The sequence below is a fragment of the Anarrhichthys ocellatus genome, unplaced genomic scaffold (genome assembly GCF_004355925.1).
Source record: "Anarrhichthys ocellatus isolate YVR2014 unplaced genomic scaffold, GSC_Weel_1.0 scaffold67, whole genome shotgun sequence".
Taxonomy (NCBI): domain Eukaryota; kingdom Metazoa; phylum Chordata; class Actinopteri; order Perciformes; family Anarhichadidae; genus Anarrhichthys; species Anarrhichthys ocellatus.
Genome location: NW_022280097.1, coordinates 666,831 through 689,637, shown reverse-complemented (window position 1 = coordinate 689,637; position 22,807 = coordinate 666,831). Strand labels below are relative to the sequence as shown.

At 42.9% G+C, this 22,807-nt stretch overlaps 2 protein-coding genes across 4 annotated transcripts in view; both read left to right on the top strand.

Annotated features, from left to right (window-relative positions):
- Positions 1–10,748, top strand: part of brdt (bromodomain, testis-specific) — a 20,725-nt gene extending 9,977 nt beyond the window's left edge. Inside the window, exons 5-20 of one of the 3 annotated variants that reach the window (XM_031872941.1) lie at positions 284–402; positions 917–1,267; positions 1,348–1,476; positions 2,262–2,444; positions 2,546–2,685; positions 2,815–3,104; positions 3,943–4,056; positions 4,155–4,277; positions 7,028–7,083; positions 7,179–7,335; positions 7,792–7,862; positions 8,690–8,861; positions 8,955–9,061; positions 9,288–9,481; positions 9,652–9,871; positions 9,969–10,748. In XM_031872941.1, coding sequence (XP_031728801.1) covers positions 284–402; positions 917–1,267; positions 1,348–1,476; positions 2,262–2,444; positions 2,546–2,685; positions 2,815–3,104; positions 3,943–4,056; positions 4,155–4,277; positions 7,028–7,083; positions 7,179–7,335; positions 7,792–7,862; positions 8,690–8,861; positions 8,955–9,061; positions 9,288–9,481; positions 9,652–9,871; positions 9,969–10,034 — 2,492 coding nt within the window. In that variant the 3' untranslated portion in view covers positions 10,035–10,748. Of the gene's footprint in view, positions 1–283; positions 403–916; positions 1,268–1,347; positions 1,477–2,261; positions 2,445–2,545; positions 2,728–2,814; positions 3,105–3,942; positions 4,057–4,154; positions 4,278–7,027; positions 7,084–7,178; positions 7,336–7,791; positions 7,863–8,689; positions 8,862–8,954; positions 9,062–9,287; positions 9,482–9,651; positions 9,872–9,968 lie in introns of all 3 variants that reach the window. The other 2 variants (XM_031872940.1, XM_031872939.1) reach the window with 2 other exon arrangements.
- Positions 10,749–10,814: 66 nt separating this feature from the next.
- On the top strand, positions 10,815–21,480 carry ephx4 (epoxide hydrolase 4). The gene is made up of 7 exons (XM_031872942.1): positions 10,815–12,371; positions 13,939–14,024; positions 15,460–15,617; positions 18,307–18,435; positions 18,810–18,913; positions 19,758–19,906; positions 20,560–21,480. Exons 1-7 carry the CDS (start codon positions 12,129–12,131, stop codon positions 20,798–20,800), a joined length of 1,110 nt encoding a protein of 369 aa, XP_031728802.1. The 5' UTR covers positions 10,815–12,128; the 3' UTR covers positions 20,801–21,480.
- The last annotated feature ends 1,327 nt before the right edge of the window (positions 21,481–22,807 follow it).

Sequence of the window (22,807 nt, the reverse complement as noted above, 5' to 3'; positions counted from 1 at the left end):
TGTGTGTGTGTGTGTGTGTGTGTGTGTGTGTGTGTGTGTGTGTGTGTGTGTGTGTGTGTGTGTGTATATATGTGTATATATGCTCCACAATAAACAAAAAAGACATACAAATCTTCACTTTTTATAATACAGGACCTTTAACTCCCCCAAACACGCACAAATATTGACATGTTTGAACTTTGCAGTAATGTCGTTTGGATGCTAGTTGTGCAGCCTAATTTTAACAATTTCAAAATAATATCCAATTCCTGTGCATGCATTCCCTTTACCTGTTGTCCTGCAGGTGCTATAAAGCAGAGGTCCCATGTGTCTGAAGTTGTTCTACAGCAGACCGTGACAGTCATTCCACCTGAAATGAGTCGGTTCATCCCACCCACCCAGCTCTCACAGATTGATGCAACAGTGAGTAATTGAATGGTGTGCAAACAACTTGCACAGTAAACCAACTGGCTTTAAACAATGCAATCGAATGTCTCTAAGGGTGTGAAAACATGCACAGGTTACTTTGATTGGTTGTCGTTGTGTTTATGACAAGGTTCTGACGCTTGGCCTGTTATTTCAGTAAGACTAGAAACACAAATATGTTGTTTTTTATGTCATAAATTACATGTTTTCTCCATTTGAAAAAATAGGTAAAATAAATGTTTTTACTTTGGATTCTGATGCACCAGACCAGTAGTAGCTCATTCTGTGGGCTGCATTCATACCAGACTACAATACATGTTTTTTTCATGTTAGACAAACTGTCTCTATTGCATGAAACCAGTGAGACTGGTAGTCTTCCACAAATTTGAGTCATTCACACGGCCAAATACTATTTGAACCAAACTTTCAAATTGTAAATTCTTTGTCCCGATGCTTCAACTTATGTCGTGATTTACCGTTCAAGTGCAACCTTTTATTCCTGAACATCCAGATTAAAAAAGGTTTTAAGAGGAAAGCGGACATCATGACCTCCACCACCTCAGTCCTCACCAGTGGTGACGTCTCCCTCGCTGAGCATCATTCAGCACCGTGTGCGTTATTCTCCAAGAGAGGCAGTCGAAGGCCCATCAAACCTCCGAAGAAGGACTTGCCAGCCTTGGAGGGCAAGAAGATCCGACTGTCCGATCAGCTCCGGTGCTGCGATGACATCCTGAAGGAGATGCTCTCAAAGAGACACTACGCATGTGCCTGGCCCTTTTACACCCCCGTCGATGCGGTCACTTTTGGCTTGCACGACTACCATGACGTCATCAAGCAGCCTATGGACCTGAGCTTCATCAGGGTAAGATGATTCTAAAATATATTTCACACTTATTTTCAATGCAAGTCTGATCAGTTTTTCATTAAGTGTCATTTCCTCAGAGGAAGATGGATCAACGAGAGTACGTAAACGCAAAGGAATTTGCCGCCGATGTCCGACTGATGTTCTCCAACTGTTACAAATACAATCCACCAACGCATGAGGTGGTCGTCATGGCAAGGAAACTGCAGGTATAGATTCTATATGTTGCGTTTCCCACCAAAATGCATTCTGTGAGTCCTTACGGCCTAATACGTGTGCTGAATGTACTTTCCTCTACATACACAATTAGCAGACCCAATGTTTTGAAAGACTGTGAAACTGACATTGTTTACATCCATGTGTGCTTGCTAGCAGGCCCATTCCTCCTCGCCTTTTTCTGTTGGCACATTGCTACATCTCCTGGCATTTTACCACCACCAGCTGTTGATCAGTGGAATAGTATGCAACCATCTGCAGGACTGGATATCACACATAACTAACAGCAGGGGGACCCACCAGCAAAGCTGCAATGTGGAACATCTGCAAAGAATTTTAGTTCAAAACATTAAAAAAATGAACGAGCATTGTCAGCAGAATGTGAAGAGGTTGCTTTTAGAGTTTCAGCAGTTTGGTTGAATTTAGCATAATTTTGCTCTGCAGTGACGTAGTAGTTGGCTTCTTTATTATTACTTTTTTTTTAAATGACTGATTGCTATAAATGTAGATTTCATGGACCAAATAGTAGAGATGAAATACTGCTCCCTCCTCATTTGTTAGGAGCAGATGGCTTCATGTTACACCTTTTTAAAGTCGTTAATATAATAATATATATGTTTATTAGCAGGAATATTTAGAATGAAAATGTCTCCGTACATTATGCCTGCCTATACATGCTGTGAACACAGACATCATTCAGTGAATGGAAGTCGAAGCATTGGTGTCAATATCATCATTTCTGTTACTACTATAATAACCTTAGTGTTTGAATCAACAGGAAGTTTTCGAGGCCCGATATCTGAAGGTTCCCCAAGAAGAGCGTTGTCCCATACCTCATCAGCGAGTTGACAAGGGAAAGAAAGACCGAGTTCAGAATTCAACCTCTGAAAGCGAAAGCTCCTCAGAGGCAGAGAGTTCCTCCGGAGAGATGACCACGCAGCTAGCCAATCTGGAGGAGCAGGTTGCTATACATTCATGCCTGTAACCGTGCAAATGGCTTTAGAGAAGTTATTCTTTCCGCTGCATTTGACCTAATTGGCCCATTGATGGCTGGCTTTTCAGTTGAAAGCTGTCCGTGACGAGCTGAAGAGACTAACCCAAGAGCCCCTGGTTAAACCTAAGAAGAAAGACAAGTTGAAAAAGGAAAAAAGAGCCAAAGAAAAGGATATCCGTCGACTAAAGCACAAGTTCTCAAAATACAAGTCTGTTGTCGAAAAAATGGCCAACCGCAAGAGCTCTACTTTGTAATTTTTGATATGGTTTATATTTTGTATTGTTGAACCAAGCATTCCACATGTGCTAACATTAGATGTTTATCTATTTATGTCGAGGCATGGCAGCAGACCCAACATTCATGGAGTGACTTTAACATGCGAGGACGACGTCTCATCAGTACCAGTCACCTACCAGGAGAAAAAACAGTTGAAATTGGACATCGACAAGCTGCCTGGTGACAAACTGGGCAATTTGGTGAACATCATTCATGCCAGGGAGTCCTGCATGCAAAGTTCCACCCTGGAGGAGATCGAGGTGGACTTTGAGGTGCTGAAGCCCTCCACACTGAGAGCCCTGCAGAGGTTTGTCGCAGCATGTCTGAGGGAGTGCAACGAGGACACTCGCAGTAAGTACAGCTCAAACCTGCTTTGCTTAAAGCTAGAGTGCAGAACTTTTGAGATTCTTGTGGTGTTCTCAGTGCGGGAATGTCACCACAAACACCACGACTGTGGTACACTGAAGAATACAGAGAGCTTTCCCTGGCGGTGGTAGGCTTATTCAGCATTTAAAATCACATTTAAGTTTGTAAAATGTGCAATTAGGCACTGTGTCCAAAGCGTTTTTTTCCCAGTTGAAAATGCCCAGCTGGCAGTGCTTGAGAGCATTATTGAGGCGCAGTGTTTTTTCCGCTGCTTTGGTTGCGTCTAGTTGCTATGATGCGGAATATCATCAAAGGTAAAAATGTCGGCACAAGAATGAATACTTGCTCTGGATGGAGCATGTAGGGAGAGAGGGCCTGCCGGTCTATATGGCTAATGGAGTTTTGTGGAGGAAACAACCAGTTTCAGATCAACTTATTTATCCCACACAAAATTTGTTTGGTACAGTGCTCCAGACACGAGGACACCATAAAGTCCACAGTAAAAACATAGAAAAAAACAACACAAACAACAACAACAGGGCCGCAACATACGAATAAAACACATTCGATCTCGCCTTTGTGGTCGGCTGTTTGTCCCGCCCCTCCTCCACTGTGATTGGATGACTGGGTAAAAAGTGACAGTGACAAGTGCAGCGTTTTACGCAGTAAAAAGTTTAAAATATTGTAACTCTCTGCAACCAGGAAAAGGCAGTATCGGGCAACGCTCAGCGCAGCACTCCCACGGCAACATTTTTTAATAATATGCTGGCCTCTTTTGTGGAAGCAGCCTCTATGGAGGGTTATTGTCTCTTCTGTCCTGCAGAAAACAAGCTGGTGAAGCCCACAGGAGGTTTGCCGACTGGCAAACTAAAGGATGCTGGGACATCACAGGCTGCCAACAAAGAGCAGCACTTGATTAAGAAAAAAAAGCTATTAGGTAAGATCTTAAATTGATTAACAATCTAATCGCCACATTTACGCTTCCACATGTGACGCATTGAGTGTAAAAATTACCTTTTTGTTTTTTGTTACCAGCTAAAATCATGGCGGCTCCTGCCCTCGGCTGCCCTTCATACCTCAGTGAAATCAGCAGCAACAGCTCTGGCAGCAGCAGCAGCAGTCATTCCAGCACGTCCAACAGCAGTGACTCTGAATCAGGTCAGCTGCTTCCCTCCTTAGCTCCTCGCCTACCTCTGGTTTACCCTTCCCTCCTCTCCTTTCCTAGGACAAGAGATAAGCCACGGGCATAATTCATCTGGGCGCCTTTCTATGGTTCCAACCCTTCTCTCGGTTGCACACCAAATATTTAATTGTTTTGTATTGTTGCACATTCATCAAGTGTTTGCTCTTTGTGTTTATCTCACTCACATTTCTGATAATCTGTCTACACAGAAGAGGTGTGTCCCCATGACACCTGAGACGGTCATTTAATTGTTGTGGAAATTAATTTATGTCTTGCTTTGCGTCATCAGCGGCACTGATAAGTAAAGCACATTGAAGAAGGCAAGAAAAACACCAGTCTGACACTCTACACTAAGACATGTCGTTACAAGAAACAGTTTATTTAGTTTACCAGCGAGTAAAGTTAAACGGATGAAAGAAAAACTATGTATAATAAATTGTCCTCCACATTGACGAGCAAGAGGCGCTACATGTTTAAAAGGATTATTATGATGATACATGATAGCCTACAGAATAATATGCCTACGAAAACAAGTTTCTAAAACATAGTCTGTAGCTAACGTTAAGGTTTTTTTTGTGACAATGGAAACCAGTTAGCTGAGTTAAAAGTTATGTCTGTTCTGACCTCAATAGAAGCCTTGTCTGGGAACTTTGTTCTTTCATCTTTCAACCAACCACTTTGTACAAGAACCCCCCCCCCCCCCCACTGTCTGTGCGTCGGTATAAACCCACGGTGGGAAAGCATTTCAATATGGGGCTGTGACAAAATGGACAAAATCTAGTGTGAGACTTGCAAACTAGTTTATCCTCTTTCATTGTATATGTTTTCTGTTGTCCTGTTTGAGCACGGGGGAAAGAAATGCATTCCAGACATTTCTTTGTAAGACCTTTTTAAAGTATGACATAAAAAAGGGATTATTATAAGGTGGGGTTGGGATGAAGGCGCGTGAGTTGTGATCAACATGGCTAAAGTTCACATAACAATGTATAAATGTTTATTTTTAAAAAAAAAAGGGAATTCAGGAAAATTCTAAACTATTTTTTGAATAAAATGATCTGTTTACCTATTTATTTTCTTTGGTGTTTGGAAATACAATCCCTGACAAAAGTCTTGTCACTTATCCATTTTGTAGAAACAACAGCTTATAACCTGACTTTTAATTAATCCATTGGTTTTAGAAATGGCTCACATGAAACCTAAAACCCTCCCAATTTATGTTTAATATACTAAAATAAATTTGCTTCACTGAAGAAAGATTGATCATTTAATGAACACAGAAAGGTCAGATTTTGGCAAGACAAAAGTTTTGTCGCCTACAGAGAGTAATGTGAAAATTGAACAAATAATTTACTTAATACAAAAATATGTTGCATAACATCAGTGAATTAAGTAGTGGTGCTGTGAGATCCATATTTAATATCTTGTATGACTTCCATGAGCTTGAAGGACTGCATCCATGCGGTTCAACAATGATTCATACAATTTATTGATGAAGTCATCAGGAATAGCAAAGAAAGCAGTCTTACGGTACATGCCTTCCAGAGTTCATCAAGATTCTTTGGTTTCGTCTTCCATGCTTCCTCTTTCATTCTACCCCGGACATGCTCAATGATGTTCATGTCTGGTGACTGGGCTGGCCAGTCCTGGAGCACCTTGATCTTCTTCGCCTTGAGGAACTTTGATGTAGAGATGGAAGTATGCGATGGAGCACCATCCTGCTGCAAAATTTGACCCCTTTTATGGTTGGGAATGTAAGAGGTAGCTAATACTTCTTGATATTTTAGGCTATTGATATTGCCTTCCACCCTGCAAATCTCTCGCACACCCCTATACTGGATGTAACCCCAGACCATGATTTTTCCGCCACCAAACTTAACTGCTTTCTGGGTGAATCTCAGATCCATGCGGGCTCCAGTAGGTCTCCTGCAATATTTGCGCCGGCTGTGATGTAATTCAACCGAAGATTCATCTGAGAAATCCACCTTCTGCCACTTTTCCAGCGTCCATCCTTTTAGCAGGCTCTGGGCCTTGGCAAATGCCACACGTTTTTTTTAATTGCCTTTTGTTTAGTGCTGGTTTCTGGTTTGCAGGGTCTGCCGGACCTGGGCTTGTCAAAAACATCTACAGTCTCTTCAAATCTTTTTCTTATTCTTTGTACTTGACGCTGAGACACATTGAAGGTGTCAGCCACCTCAGCAGTGGATCTGGTCTTCTGCCTCTTGATAATCAACGCTTTGGTCTCAGGGTGAATCTTAGGCATGTTGTCAGAGGTCAAGTTGCAGTTGATGTGAAGGTCTGGTGTGCTGGGGTTCTTTTTATACACACCCACTAATTGATTGATCAATTATTGATCACAGGTGAGGCTGTAATCTAGGATTGGGTGCATCATATGACAAGGCGACAAGACTTTTGTCTTTGCAAAAACTGACTCTGGGCTTTACCAAGCTGTGAACATTGGAATGCTTTTCAGCAGTTTCGTTTGGCACCAAAACATTATTTCAAAAGCTGTTGGGATTGAAATTAGCAATTTCTTGTAAAAAAAAATTGATTACAAATATATTTGAGGGGCACTTAAGGTCAACTTGTACCCAAGCGACAAGACTTTTGTCAGGGACTGTAGTTGTTTGTTGATTTGTTAAGTTATTTGTGAGCTAATCATTAAAAATAATTTGGACAATAGATATTTAAATATACAACATTTAATTGTCATATGCGTGTCTTTCAGTGCCAAAAGCAAAGAAGACGAAAAGCAAAGACTCTTGCCAGAAGATTAAGACGAAGGTAAGCTCAGTATTTGCTTCCTGTAATCGGTTTCATGGTGACATCTTCTTACTGGTTAGAATGAAAAGTAAGTGTCATTTCTCCTTAAATCAAAGGTGACTCGTGCTGCCAGTGGCAAGTGGATATCGGAGGCCAAAGACTCGACAAAAGCCTCGGTCAAGACTTGTCCGGCTTCTCTTGCTGTGCAGTCCTCGGTGACGGAAACCAGAGGACACCCAGCACACCGTGAGGAGCTGACTTTATCTCCTCCAGGTACTGCCTCCATGTATCCTTCATGTCCCTCAGCTAACAGGGAATTAAGAACTGTCAGACGGGCATCAATACCTCCCAAAAACACTGAACTCCCAGAACTCTCATTGAGATTCCTTCCTCCTCCCTCACTGATGTGGCTGCTCATCCATTGACCCTTACCCTTTCAATGCCTGTTCCCCTCAGGCCGCCTGTTCCCCTCTAAACGTCTCGTGTCCTCGGTGTCGGTCAGAAACAGAAGTTCAGGAAGTTTCACTCGCTCTCGTTCTAACAGGGCTGAGCAGGAACGTTAAGGTCCAGTCAGTTAGCGCCCTTCTTTCCTTCCATCTCATGCTGCCTTCAGCTGAGTTATCTGTGCACTAGCTCTTGCTCCAATCCGTATGAAGGCACAGTAGTTCCTTGCCTCTCACATGGTTGCCATGTGTTGAATATCAATATGTGCCCTTTTGCCATTGACAGATCTGTCTGCCCTTTTATCCCCCATGACATCTCCGGGAGTTGTGCTGGACTGGACTGCCACCAGATTTGAGGTGCTTCTGATGAAATGGCAACACTTCACACACACCCTTTGTTTTGATCGTTCGAACTTTTTAAAAATCTTGTGACGCACATTTCTTGTGCTGAATCTTGTTACGAACTGCACCTTTTTTTATTTTTATAACGACCTGAGTATCAATGAGACCATACAAGTCAGTTAATGTAGTGGTAAAGGTTCTACGTGTCATTTCTGCCTTACTGCTGACCGACTATCATTTTACACTGAGTAACCTAAAAGCCAACACATCCTGGTTGCTACTGAGTTCATGTTGTATGATACACCAGACCAAGTTGCATTTACAGGCCTCCCCTGGCTGTGCTTACAGAGCTGTTTGATAGTCGATCAACAGAAAGTCCCAGATCAGGTGCATCACAGTGCTCTTATAGAAAGTAGATGATGTTAAATTGTCGGAATCAAAAGTGTTGCTCCTCATTCAACTGGTTGCTCAAACAAATACATTGCCTCCATATTGCCAATGATTCTACAAATCCTTTTGCAGTATCACTACTTCAGTGTTAACTTGTGTCTCTGTGTTCACTCAGTTATTTCTAACAACACTAAATTGTAAGTAGAAGTAATTGTACATTTTCAATGCTCCCTGGCAGTTTTTCTCTTTGTAGACTCATAATTGTAAGAAAAGTATTCAAGGGCTATCGGAACGAAGAAAGACACCAACAGGGACCATTCCTATACTAAGTCTTCTTCACGGTTTTATATCACGGATAGTTTTATGATAGTCATAATGTTTCAGCTTGTTTGGACTTAAATATTTAGAAATGTCACCTAAAGATTTTTAAATGTTGAACTAAATCCTTTCAGCAGGGCCCGGTGCTGTCCCCTCTGAGAGACGGCCCGGTGCTGTCCCCTCTGAGAGACGGCCCGGTGCTGTCCCCTCTGAGAGACGGCCCGGTGCTGTCTCCTCTGAGAGACGGCCCGGTGCTGTCTCCTCTGAGAGACGGCCCACCGCAGTCCAAAGATGAGACCAGGTCCAGTAAGTCACTCCAAGACCGCTACTCTGACATCACTATTTACATTTGTTAGCAATCCTTTAGCAGGACACTTATTTTTATATGGATTGTGCCAGATTCCAGATACCCGGAGGACTTCCCTGACAGCCGGCTGACCAATGTGCCTTACACCAACACAGCCAGTAACTCTGCTGAAGAGGAAAAAAACCCAGTTCCCAAAAAGGTCAGCATTGTTTTACCTGAGTAACATGTTGTGGTGCATTCACATGCTCTTCGGAAGCTCCCATTGTTCATGAGCTTGAAGTCGTAATGTGGAAACAACATAGAGGTCTACAGAGATGTATTTTACTGCTCAGCGCGTTTAAACTTTGAACCTGAACACATTTGGCGCCACCAGTTCCCACCTCTCTTGAGATGGACAAATGAACACGGTGCTTTGTCTGGTGTAGGATATTGTTCTGAAAAATGCTGAGTCTTGGGCGAAACTGGTGCAGCAGTCAGTCACTGCGACTGCAATCAAGTCCTCAAAGGAGAGCTTCCAGAAGTTCCGTAGGGCTGCCATAAAGAAGGAAGAACGCGAAAAAGCCCTGAAGAAGAAACAGATGGGCGACAGCACGGAGAGGGAGGCTCCTGAGAAGAGCAGGTAATCGAATGCATCAAACTTGCTTCTAAATTTCATTTCTTTATCTCATTTTCCAGGCTACAATGTATACTTCAAAGAGTCCTGATAAAGCAAAGCAGTATTTTTCTGTGAAAACCTTTTTGATTGTTAAAGAGGAATATTTCCGATCAACAAGGATGTTCTCCTTCTAGCTTACCGGGCCCACGTGGAGCAGAAACGAACCCACAACCTATCAAGGAGGATCCCGATTCACCGGAGAGCATTTGCACAGAAGCTACCCCGGACGCTGCAAAAGATGTGGAGCAGCAAACGTCTACCGCAGAAACGCAGCCTGTGGCCACACAGTCGCCGGTGGACCGGGAGAGAGAGCTGGCCCGCAGGAAGGAGCAAGAACGCCGCAGACGAGAGGCTGTGAGAACCCTCGGCCATGTTTCAGGGTTATGTTGTTGTTCTGGTGGGAAACGGCTTTCTAACAACTGTACTGTGGTTCATTTTTCTCTCTTCATAGATGTCTGGTATTGACATGACTCGGCAGCGGGACATCATGACTTCATTTGAACTGAACCTGGACTAAAAGACTCGGCGAATAGCTCCAGCTGCTGCTTCTTTCTCGGGCACAAAAGACAACTTCAACATCAACCGTATGCATGTCCCTGAGACTAGAAAATAAAACGGTAAACAGCTGATGCACTGTTGAATTGGAGATGATTGGGGTGTCGCACTGTCAAACTTAATACCTGGAGGTAATCTGTACAGCGTGTTTTTCTGTTCTGTTCGTGTGGATGAGTCCTCCTGCTGCTGACAGTTGTGTATGACGAGCTAATTCATGCATTCATACACTGAAGTTCAAACGCCACCTTGTCTAGTTTGCTGAAATGTGTTGTTTAGTTCTTCTGCTACATTATTCCATTTGATGAACCCTTACCACCAGTTTTCAGTTCACCCCGACATTAATGTCGACAAAACAGCCGTTTATATATTTACGTTACATGCACGTATGACTTGTTTTGTTGTTGTCATTGCACAAAAGTAAATACAAGTTTTGAATAGAAGGTGGGTAGGGTCTCGTCAAGAGTTTCCAGTGTTGAACTGAAGTTAATAATGTCAGTTCCTTATTTGCCTGACTACTTGAAAAGTACACGCACTGCACTTTGTTGTTCATACAGTTCTGGCTGTTCCAAAGTTGTGTTTGGAGATTATCAGCATGTTCTGTATGTTACGTTTGTATATGCTGAATAAATAAGAATTTCTTTCTTTCTTCTTTTTTTTTTTTTTTTTTTTTTTTTTTTTTTTTACTCAAAATAATAAAATTATTTTCACTAAGCGATCTTTACCACTTCATGACTATATATCACTATGTGTGTGTGTATATATTTATTTATATATGTATAAATTGGTGATATACATGCTAACAATACTTCTACGTTTATGCCTGTATTTTGTGATTTATTCAAATCATTTTGATCATTTCAATTAACCAGACTGCTGGTAGCCTGCAAGGGAAAATATAACGCTTTCTTTGTACACCATTTGAATTATTCATGTGATATTACTTATTAATGAATTCAGTTACATTTGTGCCTCATTTGAGCAGTTTTGTGGCTCCATATTTGGGCAAACGAAGAGTACAGCGGTTTTAGTGTGTTGCATGTGCAGTCACGTGAGGGATTAAGGTATAATCTGAAATTGGTTAACTGGTTTACAGCGTGCTGCGTTATCTTGTCTCGACTTGTGTTTTCTAACGCAATCAGAGGTTCACTGGTGAAGCCTCACCTGTGACCGTAGTGCAGCTGATTAAAGGGGAGGCAAACACATTGTTCTTTCCTTTTTTATGCTCTATTCTGAGGTTTTGGGCTACTTCACTTCCATAACGTGTCTTCTGTCAGACTAGTGGAAAGAAAACATCCAGGATAAACGTTTAGGTCTTTGTCTTACTATGTTTGTCTATTTGCGTCTGTAGCGGTCTACTGAATTCACCACAAGTTAATACATTAATACCTCATTTGCATAATTACACATTTTCAGAAAACTTGTAATACAAAAAACAAAGAAAAAAAAGTCTTAATGTAGCTCGGTAATAAATTGTGGCAGTATCATGTCCACATCTATATTTTTTACCTGGGTGTCTCTTTAACGTATGAATGCTGCCCGGTAGACACCCGTCACAGCACGGCTGCTAATTAAGGCCGCCGAGCAGCCACTCATTACGCAATTACTTCATTGACTGATATACGAGCACGTACACGCTGACTTTTGTTGCCATAACAGCGGCGCGACGCCCCGGTGCTTTGCAGGGATTTTTTTTCTTCTCCGGGCTTCCTCTCGCGCCCAGCGCCTCCCGGCTGCGCTCGAATCGCCGCAACGCGCTTTTTCGGACTTGCCTTGTTTAGTCAACAACAACAACAACAACATCGCCGTCTCCCGCTAAACGGCCGCCGCTGCGCTGTCACACGCAAGCGTGCAATCTGACGCGATGGCTCTCGCCGCCTTTCCCATTCAAGCGTTTGTCGGGATCCTCCCTTCAGCCAGTCGTGCGTGTGCGCTGGTAAGCGACACAACGGCATCGTGAGCTTTTTTTCAGAAAACAGAAACAAGCGATTAACAGAAGCCAATCAATAGGTAACTTGATCCGTGTTGATTTTTTTTGTTTTCCTGCGGCAATGTAAAGATGGCGAGAGTGCTCCACAACTTCTTGTTATTTCTCATCCGACTTGCGCTGAAAATCCGAGTTTCGGGGTACTGGTCCCTGATCTACGGTTACTGTGCGCTGTGCACCATCGTGGCCCTGCTGAAACTTTGGTGGAACATCGTGTTGAGGCCGACGGCAACCTTCCAATGGTCGATTCGTGAAACTCCCCCGGCTTGTCTGAATGACACGTCCTTGGGAACCCACTGTTATGTTAGGATCAAGGTAAGACGCGTGCACTTGGGACACTGAAAGGTGTCCGGTCCCTGTAAAAAAAGGGGGGGGGGGGGGGGGGATTGTGTGTGTGTGTGTGTGTCTCTTGCATGCTAGGATGTTCACATGTAAAATGCTACAACACCTTGCCCGCCGTGTCGCAGTCGTGCACAGACACACAGGCCTGATCTTTGAGCAGATCATCAGGCGTCTGTTTATTTTTTGAGACGTTTTTTTGTCCGCTGCGCTCAGGTGGTGCTGAAAGAAAAGCTCATCCGCCTCAACGTGCGGCGAGCTGCCAGCCACTAACAACCTTTATGTCTTCACGGTTCTGTGATTAAATACCAAGGCATGCATGTTACACACAGGAAAACAACAACTATCTGCCTGTCCGTTCTACCAGAATTATGTATCATTATCTGGGTAGGAAAGAAGCGATACAGCAATATAAACATTGAAATTCTAAGTCCTGCATCTAAAATGCAGCGGTATTACGAAGTACCAAAATTACTCACTATTCATTTATTGGTATATGACATGTTGTATTGGATTATTGTGGTATTAAAATTAAGCATTTTAAATGTCGTGGGCGGTCCAGGGTGAGCTCATTTGAATTACTGTATTCTCTGTTGGACGGTTTAACCTATAACAATGCATGATGTAACAGATAATATGCTGATGTAAAATCTTGTTTGCAAAGTAACCACTTTACTGTATATAATGCAGCCATAAGCACAATATACCCCTCTTAAATGTTGCAAAGTAGAGGAACAAAGTAGCTGGAAATGGAAATGTTCAAGCAATACCAGTACTTTAAAACAGTACATTAATGCATTGATTTGCATTCTTCTGTCTAGTGTTATTTTATCCATAACTTTAGCTCTAAGCCAAAGCTTTCGTAAGAGCAGTGAATCCTGTTTGATGTGATTCATGATTGGTACACGTTGCATGCAGATGAAGCTAAACAAGGGATGACTTGTAGAAAGTTGGCTATTTCTTTGAAGATATATGCAGGTAAAGTCGGATATAACAAGCACGGTCAAGACAAAGAAAAGAGAAAGAAAAAAAAGTCTGCCAGAGTAGCAAATAATATGTCCATGCATCACCGCATCTCCAGTGTATCGCTCCTCAGTGGACATGTCCATTCATCGTCCGGGTGATGTCCATTAAGCACGATTTAGAAAAGGTATAAGAATAAGCTCATCTCTGTTTATTGAGATCCGCTTAGTTTAGCGTGCAACAATTACATCGCACCCAAATTATCGATCAAAGCAGGCTATTTGTATGTCCGCAAACACTTAGGAGATGTCATTAAGCACCCCCCCCCCCCCACACACACACACACACAAACACATGCACAACATCACAAGGTCGTGATGTTATGTGTTCATTTAGAAGTAAATAAGCCTATTCCTGTATTGTTTTTCTGATAATGACATAATTGTCCACCCATACTTTCAATGCAGCTTCACTCAGCAATAGTCATTTAAAAATGCTGACTTGTTTCCCACTAAGTGACTACACGGCTAAGACTGGACGTCTGTGCGTATATAAAAAGTGTGTTTTCTTTGTCCACCAGGAGTCTGGCCTCAGGTTCCACTATGTTGCTGCTGGAGAGAGAGGAAAGCCACTCATGCTGTTTTTACACGGCTTCCCTGAGTTCTGGTAGGTCAAAGAAAAAGAAGAAATCAATGTGTGGGGGGGGGCAATTGCAGCAACAGTAGCAGCTCCACTCCACTCAACAGCAGCGGACAACCCCGACTGTAAGGTTACGTTTGTTCAGTTGCTTGGTGTTTGTTACATCGGTCCCCTCTCTAACAATTTCCCCCTTGACTATAATCTTTAGCTGTCACATTTCGGTTGCACTGGTAAATCTCTGCAGCATTTCTGCGAATAGTCCTCTGTCATTATTTGCCATCAGGGGTAAAAAAAAAAAAAAAAGGTCCAAAGCATTCAAGATCTCTTCCTCCTGATATGAAATGGCAGAGAGAGGGAAAATAAATGGTGTTGAGCGCTGCTCCTGGATCGAGGCCAAAGACGTTGTCAAGAGCTATAAGCCTGTCCATATCTCTAACATACTATCTAAGCTGCTGACAGGACAGGGATTAATTAACGGGAGAGGGAAGCTCTTTCTGCTTCACTTCCCGTACACTCGTCACGGGATTGATGAATTGTGCAGAGAGTGACGCGGTCGGGCAGAACTCTTTTTAACACTTTCTGAAAAAAAACGGGCTAATTCCCTCTGAGAAATGAGAAAGAGGTGCGTATGCGTGTGTCGGAGGGAGGGTGGCTGGGGTTCTGAGGGGCTTACTTTGCTTTAAACCTCATCTATATTCTAAGATCTGAGGGTACAGTGCTGGGGTCTTATACTGACTCATCAGAATCACAGTCAGGGCTCTGCATCCTGCCTCCCCTCAATGGGGGGAGGAGGAGGAGGAGGAGGAGGGGGGGGGGGATCTCAGTCTGGATGAGGAGCCTCTGCAGCAGACAAGATCTTCAATTAGAAAGTCATCCCAGTCCACATGATCAGTGGGCGGATTAGAATCTGAAACAACTTCTATTATGCTGCGGTGACTTTCTTGCTGGAAAGAAAGCTGAGTGGTTTAAAACAAAGTGTGTGCAGTTATTTTGTAACTATTTCAAAGTTGTACGATAGAGTTTAAAGGGGCACCCCACCAATTTTGCACATCACGTTTAGTTCAATCGTCACAGGGAGTACTGCTCAGTGACATGATGTCACCGGGGTTATCTGGGTTTGGGCTCAGAGACTCTTGTTTGGAGAAAAGTTGAACGAAAAGCCTGTTGGAGTTGGAAAGACATTAACCCGGAAGGAAGGAATAAATGAAAGACACTATTGAATTGCATCATGAGTGTAGGAACCAATGATTTGGGGGTTTGACCCCATTATAGAGACTAAAGGTCTGGATATCTCAACTTCTGCTGCATCGTTTTTGGCAATTCTTTCTTAATCGGTCTCTTGCATGTTCCCCAACTGCAATACAAAAGTCACTGGAGTACCCCTTTAAAATGACGAGCTGCTGTGGAAGAAGTGTGCAAGTAATTTAAATAAGTCATCTTGACATCTGTTTGTGTGCCTCAGGTTCTCCTGGCGCTACCAGCTGCGCGAGTTCAAGAGTGAATACCGCGTGGTGGCCGTCGACATGCGGGGCTACGGGGAGTCCGACCTGCCGCTTTCCGCCGAAAGTTATCGCTTCGACAACCTGGTCACCGACGTCAAGGACATCGTGGAATACTTGGGTGAGAGGACGCGGGCCAACTGTGTGCCTGCGATCTTAAAATAACTCCAGTGGACACTGCTTTGACAGCGTCTCCAGTCAAAAAATAAAGTTGTTTATCAGTCTTAAGCTGTGGGCGCTCCCTCAGGCCTGCAGCATGGCATGACAAACTTCCTGTGACTCATTCATACTGAACATGGCATGTTGTGCAGATACAGAGCCCACAGCCCCGCTGACTGCATGCTACCACTAGCAGGACAGCTATAGCCCGGGCTGTCTTCACACGCACCAGCAACCACTAATGATTATCTGGCCAGAGTGACATTTTTATACTGGCCAGCATATCACAGTTTTTGCACTGCTTACAGGATGTATGAAATAACCTGTCTTAGCATTGACATGTCATTAAAGGGGCTGATGACGGGCTAAATCAGTACTGTTTCCTCCTTCACGCCTGTCACCTCATATTCCAGTGTGGCACAGTCAGGCTACTGTTTTAGTGCTAATTACAAGAAAACTGAAATCATTTGGATGGTCATCTCTTGATTTTTGCTACCCATTCCCACTATCCTCACCCAATTATAATAAAGTTCCCCAGTTTGGAAAAACAGACAGGAGCACCAGCACGGGAGCAAAGCAGTGTACTGCTGTGGACGGAAGGGAAGCAGCTAAATGTGTTTTAGACACCTAAAAGAAAAGCCCTCCTAAAAAAAAAAAAGCTGTTATATCTATCTATGCTCTCTTCTAAGCCACCAGACTCCCTTTACAAAAACAGTGACTTCACAGCTCTAACGCTGCCTCCATCGGTCAGTTTGTTCGCGTCACTGTGTGACTTCGGTGAATCTGAACTAGCTCTTTAAAACACTAAATTTACACAATAACACAAACTAACTGATTGTCAGTGTTGGGCGAGCTATTTGGAAAGTGTAGTGAGTGAAGCTACCAGTTACTCTGCATTAAATGATGCGTACACTGACGCTCCTCCCCCGAGAAATGGCAATCTAAGCTATACAACAACATGGATCAAGGTAGTTTAATAACTACATCGAAGCAAGTTCTTTTTAACTACATTGAACCAACTTCACTCCGAGTCATTGCTATTTATGTAAAAATATATAATATAAATATATACAATCCTTAAATGATATTATAATTGATGATATAATGTAAATGAGTTTAAAACACAATATACATTATCAATGCACACTTTATTCTAAGGCTTAAAAAGCATAGGTAACTGCTTTAGTTCCGTGTTTTGCTGCTGCCTCCGTCCACAGTGGTACATTGCTATGCTCCCTATAGCTGGCACTCCTGTCTCTTTCTCCAAACTGGGGGCCGCCTACTGTAGCTAATACACTGACTGTGGATGAGTACCTCATTCAACCCCTCTTCAAAACACCCAAACTCTCTAATGGCAATATGTCAGACATTCTTCATATGTGATTTTGCTGTAATCGTACTATGTTGTTGTGGCAAATGTGCTAGCAAACAGTTGCTTCTTTACACATTCTACATGTTGCATGACATCCAGCATCGTAAGCATTTATTTGGAAGTTGTGTTGATGTCTATCTGGCACATTTAAGTCCGATGCTCAGGAGTTTGGTGCTGGGCTGGGTTTTGAGCATTGTTTCCACTACAAACAACTGGCTGTCTGAAACGGAATTGATTTAGTTTATAAAACCCCAAAAATGAGCTGAAAGACGCTAAAATGCTCCATAAAGCCGAGAGGAACTGCAGAGACGGGTGATAATTCTCTGTGGGTTCATCACTACGAGCCACACAGTCCATTGTTGTTATATATTGACTAATGCAGCTTTAAATAATGCCACAACAGTCTGTTTCACAACTTAAACCAAGTGAAGTTCCAGCCCAGAGGAACCACAATGACCTGTAAATATTCTCAAGCAACACATTTCTCATTAAATATTTCCATTCTCTGAGAAAGTGCTTTTAAGAGAGGTCTATAGTTAATGTTGTATAGCTCCTTACATTGTTCCAGCTGTCTAAAGCTAATTTCTTATCAGTGCTTTCAGGAGAGCACTCAAGAATGCATATTGCAGCCAATGAGTCCCTCAATGGTCATTTGAGTGGAAGTGGGAGGCTCGCATTGATCGCATGATAACTGCTGTACTCTGATCTGTGATTGGACTATGGGGCAATTTTTTACACCATGCTCATAGAGCCCACATGGTCCACATTACGGTCAGCTAATGGGGCTACACCAATCAGAGGTTTGGCCTTTAACCGTGCATGGCATGTAGCATTGCCCTTTTCATGGCCACAGCAACAATCGGTGCTGACAGCGAACACTAAAATGCCGGCAGCAGAAACGGCAACGGCCCTTTCCAAAAGTGGCTCCCGGACTTAGCTTGTATGACAATCCCTTGTGAAGAACATGTGATATCGATGTTGAGATGAGGCTTGCTGGTGTGATTCATACCGGTGGTTGTAAATGGCACCAGCAAAGGTACGAGGATTAGTTTGTAGTCATTGGAACAGTAATGTGATCAGAATCCCCTCAGACTGATGCCCTGACCTTGATCTGCATTTGGCTGTATGTCATGAAATACATCCATTTGATGGGTGTAAATGTCCTCTGAGGGAGGCAGCCATCAATAAAGAAGTGAGAGCAGTATTGATTTCCAGGCACTGACATGCCTTTAATGCCCTTCTGCTATAATACCTTATGTTTGTTTGCTTTGCTTCCAAGGATACAACAGATGTTGCCTTGTTGGCCACGACTGGGGTGGGACCGTAGCGTGGCTGTTCGCCATTCACTACCCAGAGATGGTGACGAAACTCATCGTCCTGAACAGCCCCCATCCTTCTGTGTTCACAGGTATGACTTTGACAATATGCAAACGAACGGATCCCCAGATAGCATTCTTTATGTTGTGAAAGAAAACCAATGTTCTTCATGCTAATTGGAGAGACTCTGGTTTGGCTTTTGGATTATTACTGTAATTATTATTATGATTAATTAGGAAGTATCATTACTCCAGCTCCGTGTTCGCATCCATCTGGCAAATGCACATCTGCCTTCGGGGGAAGTTGATGAGAAGCTAATTACAGGAGGCTAATGGGAAGCCGGAACAGCTGGTTAAACCGAAAAGTCGTTGAGAGTTATCGCGCCCACGACCCCGCAGCCAGCGTGCGCAAACCCGGCCTTGAATTACCGTCGTGAAATGGCTGAACTTCTCTCCTCTCCTCCAGATTACGCTCTGCGTCACCCGAGCCAGCTGCTGAAATCCAGCCACTTCTTCTTCTTCCAGCTGCCCCGCTTCCCGGAGCTCATGCTCTCCATCAACGATTTCAAGGTGGGCTGTTGTGTGTGGGCTTAAGCGCATTCAAGGTCAAGGTTTTCTGTGTGTGTGTGTGTGTGTGTGTGTGTGTGTGTGTCTCGGTAGATGCATATTGCTGGAATACAACAAGCCACACATGATGCAGCTTTAGGCTAAACTTAATTGTTGTTTGCATTAAAGTTTGCCCCGAATTTAGTCTTGTTATTCACAGTAATTAAACTTAATCCTCAGTTTTGTTAACATGTGCACAGTGCAGGTTTACCAGACAGTTTGGGGTTTTAGAAATGCAGAGTTTATGTTTTAGTTCAATGTTATTTGTTGTTTTGACATTTTTCAACATGCTTATACTTCCTTCCATGCCGAGAGTTAGATGATACCACTATATGATTATGATATGTGGTTAAATCGATACCACTCTCACGTGTAAACCTAAAGCTAGCTCCCGGGAGCTCCTTAGCTTAGCATGAAGACCTGAAGCAGGGGGAAACGACCAATGAACACGTTATATTTCATTTGTTTATGCAAACCATTTCATTGTCTTAAATCTAAAAGATTTGCATGACCTTTTAAATTGAATCTAATGTTCAAAGTGTTGACGTAGTTTAGATATTTGCATATTAAATGTACTATTGGATGATGTTTGTGTGTGCCTGTGCTGGATTTTTCAGAGGTAAACACACAGCATGTAATGTTGTGGAGCCAGCAGTATAAAACCAGAGTGCCGGAGCTGCAACCAAAGGTCACGAGGACCGATTTCACCGCTGAAGCACCTTTCCTGACTCGGCTGTAAATGTTTTCTCGATCAAACAGTACCAGTCACATGAATTCACCCTGGTGCTTTTTGCCATCTCTGCTCTAGGCTCTGAAGGCCTTGTTCACCAGCCGCAACACGGGGATCGGAAGGAAAGGCCGATGGCTCACCGCCGAGGACTTGGAGGCCTATCTGTATGCACTCTCACAGCCGGGAGCTCTGACCGGAGCCCTCAACTATTACAGGAATGTCTTCAGGTGGGGGATACTTTACTCACCAAAACATGGAGCCCGTCAAAGGCTGTTTTGTCCGGACGTTTTTTTACAAAGATATGGAGGAAGCATTCCGATCTTCATTGCGGTCAGAGCGCTGAAGTGGCAGAACACAAGGCCGCAATGCTCAAATATCATTTACACACATCGTACAGTGGATCAAAGAAAAATATCAGTGCATGTATTTTGGACATGTGAACTGCACATGCATGGCTGAGCGCGCCATCTGCTCCCTTCTCAAGCAATGAGTTATCTCAGAATAGCTTTTATGTGCTTATGTAAAAGAGATTTCAATGACCCATGGCCAATTAGTCTCTCCACCAGCGCATATTCTGTACCGAAAGCGCTAGGGACACAAATACGTGAACACACAGCAACATCTATCCGTACATTTTATATGTGCTTTTCTTACTGTGACATGTCAAAATGTCTTTATTAAAAAAAGACTTCAGAACAACTTAAAAAGTGTCATTTGTCAACGTCATGAATTTAAATATTTACCTAAATTGTAGATATTGACTTTACTGTCCATAATTACTTTTTTTTCATTTTAAGATACATTTTCCCTTTTAAAATCTTTCATGAAAGAACCTTTTGGATGCATGCAGGTTTGTTCTTCTTCTCTTTCCTCTCCTCAGCTCCCTCCCCCTGGCTCAGAATCATGTCAGGTCTCCGGTACTGCTGCTGTGGGGCGAGCGGGACGCCTTCTTGGAGCAGGAAATGGCCGAGGCATGCCGCCTGTACATCCGGAATCACTTCCGTCTCAACATCATTTCTGGGGCCAGTCACTGGCTGCAGCAGGACCAGCCGGATATTGTGAACACCCTCATATGGACCTTCCTCAAGGAGGGAGAGGGACGCAAAAGCTACAGGAACTAAATCCACAGCCAGGCCTCCTCCAGCATCCCCCCCCCCCCCTCCACGCTTGCCACACCCGGAAGCCTGGAATATGCCTGCGACATAGTGAAAATGCAATCATTCTTTAAATCTCTCACATTTCAAATATTTTTTTAAAAGAAGTCTGCAGTAGAGGAAAGAATCAAAGCACACTTCACTGGAGAGGACACTGAGCAGCATGTGTGACACATATTCAAGAGGTTTTTTGCACATGACACCCGCCTTAAAGTTCGTCGGTTACAGCATTACAAAATGTGTGGCAAAATCTCCTTGTGACTTGTGTTGTGTGGTGCCTTTTTAACTTTTCGAGTTGTCGCCGTTGTAAAGATGTCCTGAGAGACCGGGATGCGGTGTCGTCCTGCTATACTTGTGCGCTTGGCCGGGTCGCTCCACTCTTCTTCGGGCACAGACCTTTGGGAGCCGTGACCCTCCCTCTCCCTTTATCAGGTCGTGTTGTCTGGAGGAGTTTTCTTTTTTGTATTTTGTGTTTCCTCAGAGATACTCAAATGTAGAGAATGTTGTTACCTTGATCTTCCTGTATAGAAATGTGGTTGACTATTGTACTCTTTTTGTATCTATTCCTACACACTGCATTTTGAAATTCACTGAGCTGAGTCTACACCATTTGATTTTATAAATAAACTAAGTGTCAATCTGTTGGACCACACTACTTTTTTTTTTTTTAAGGTGATAACAGCGGTGTGTTTGAAGCTGTGCGGCGTGCCCTAATGTCCCCATGTGTTTGCTGCCGTCTCTGAACTGTCACGCCGAGCTTTTACGCAGAACAGATGAAAAAGACCAGAAATAGTAATGGACGTGCTGTTAAATATAGAACAGACCTGAGTGATACGGCAGTTATTTTGGGTCTCCTCAGTAGAACAAACATTTAGATGTTTTTTGTTTTTTTTAGATTCATATTCCCTCTCGACGTGGTTTCATGCCAACAGAATTGTTGATGTGGAATTACATTGAGGTGCGTATTCATCAGTCTTACATAAACAGGTTTTTTTAGTGCTGTGTCTGCACACAACAGCACACACACACACGGATACTGCTGAGCTTTTTAGAGAAGAGATCATTCAGGCAATGCATGATTGTCTGTTTCAAACCAGCAGAAACAATATAAACCAGTCTAGATTGTTTTCCTTATTAGCGGCTTATTCTATGATTTACAAAGCTTTAGTGAATTAACTATTAATGGACCCATTCGTTTCAAGTATGCCTTAGGAAAGTTGTAAAATCAATATTGCACCAAATCACTCTGCAGTAGATCTCACTGTCCAATCAGATTTGATTTCTGTGTTAATGCTGATTCAAACATTTGCAGTTACATTTGCACTGAAATCAGAGGTTAAGAGCAATGATGCAGGAGAGGCCAATGAGGGGCAAGCTCTTTTGTTGCCTTCATCGGCAGTCGGAAATATTGTTACCAGCACATATTTTTCAGGTCAGTATTTTACCTTTTTTAAGAGAAGAACATATGAATATCATACAGATTGGAGCGGATACATTATTTCCTCTTTATAAGCATCATTATCATTAGCTTTTTTAATGGGATGTTTGTCTGTTTTGTTACATTCAAAAATACATGAATGAGAGAAATGTAAGCTTGTGGACACTGTTTTTATTAAACGATTTTGCTATTATAGTCTACTATAAAGTTGTCTATTTACAGTGTAGCTTTTAGACAACAACAAAATATCATTGAAAAAATGCACCGAGCTGAATGAAATATTAACTGCAAAAATAGGCCTACTGATCAATTCAGATCTGAGTGGCATTGCTGCCCTGATTCTACGATGTAGTCTTAGTTAGAACGTGAGGTGTTCTATGAGATAAGTCGGATACATCACACAACCTTCTCATTATCACCGGGCAGACCAGAGACGTTCATTATGAAATACTGTTTAGAATTTCGATGTTAGTTGCAGTACCTCAACGCATCATTTGAGTCCACATGGGCACGGCACCGCCCTATTTTATACTGCG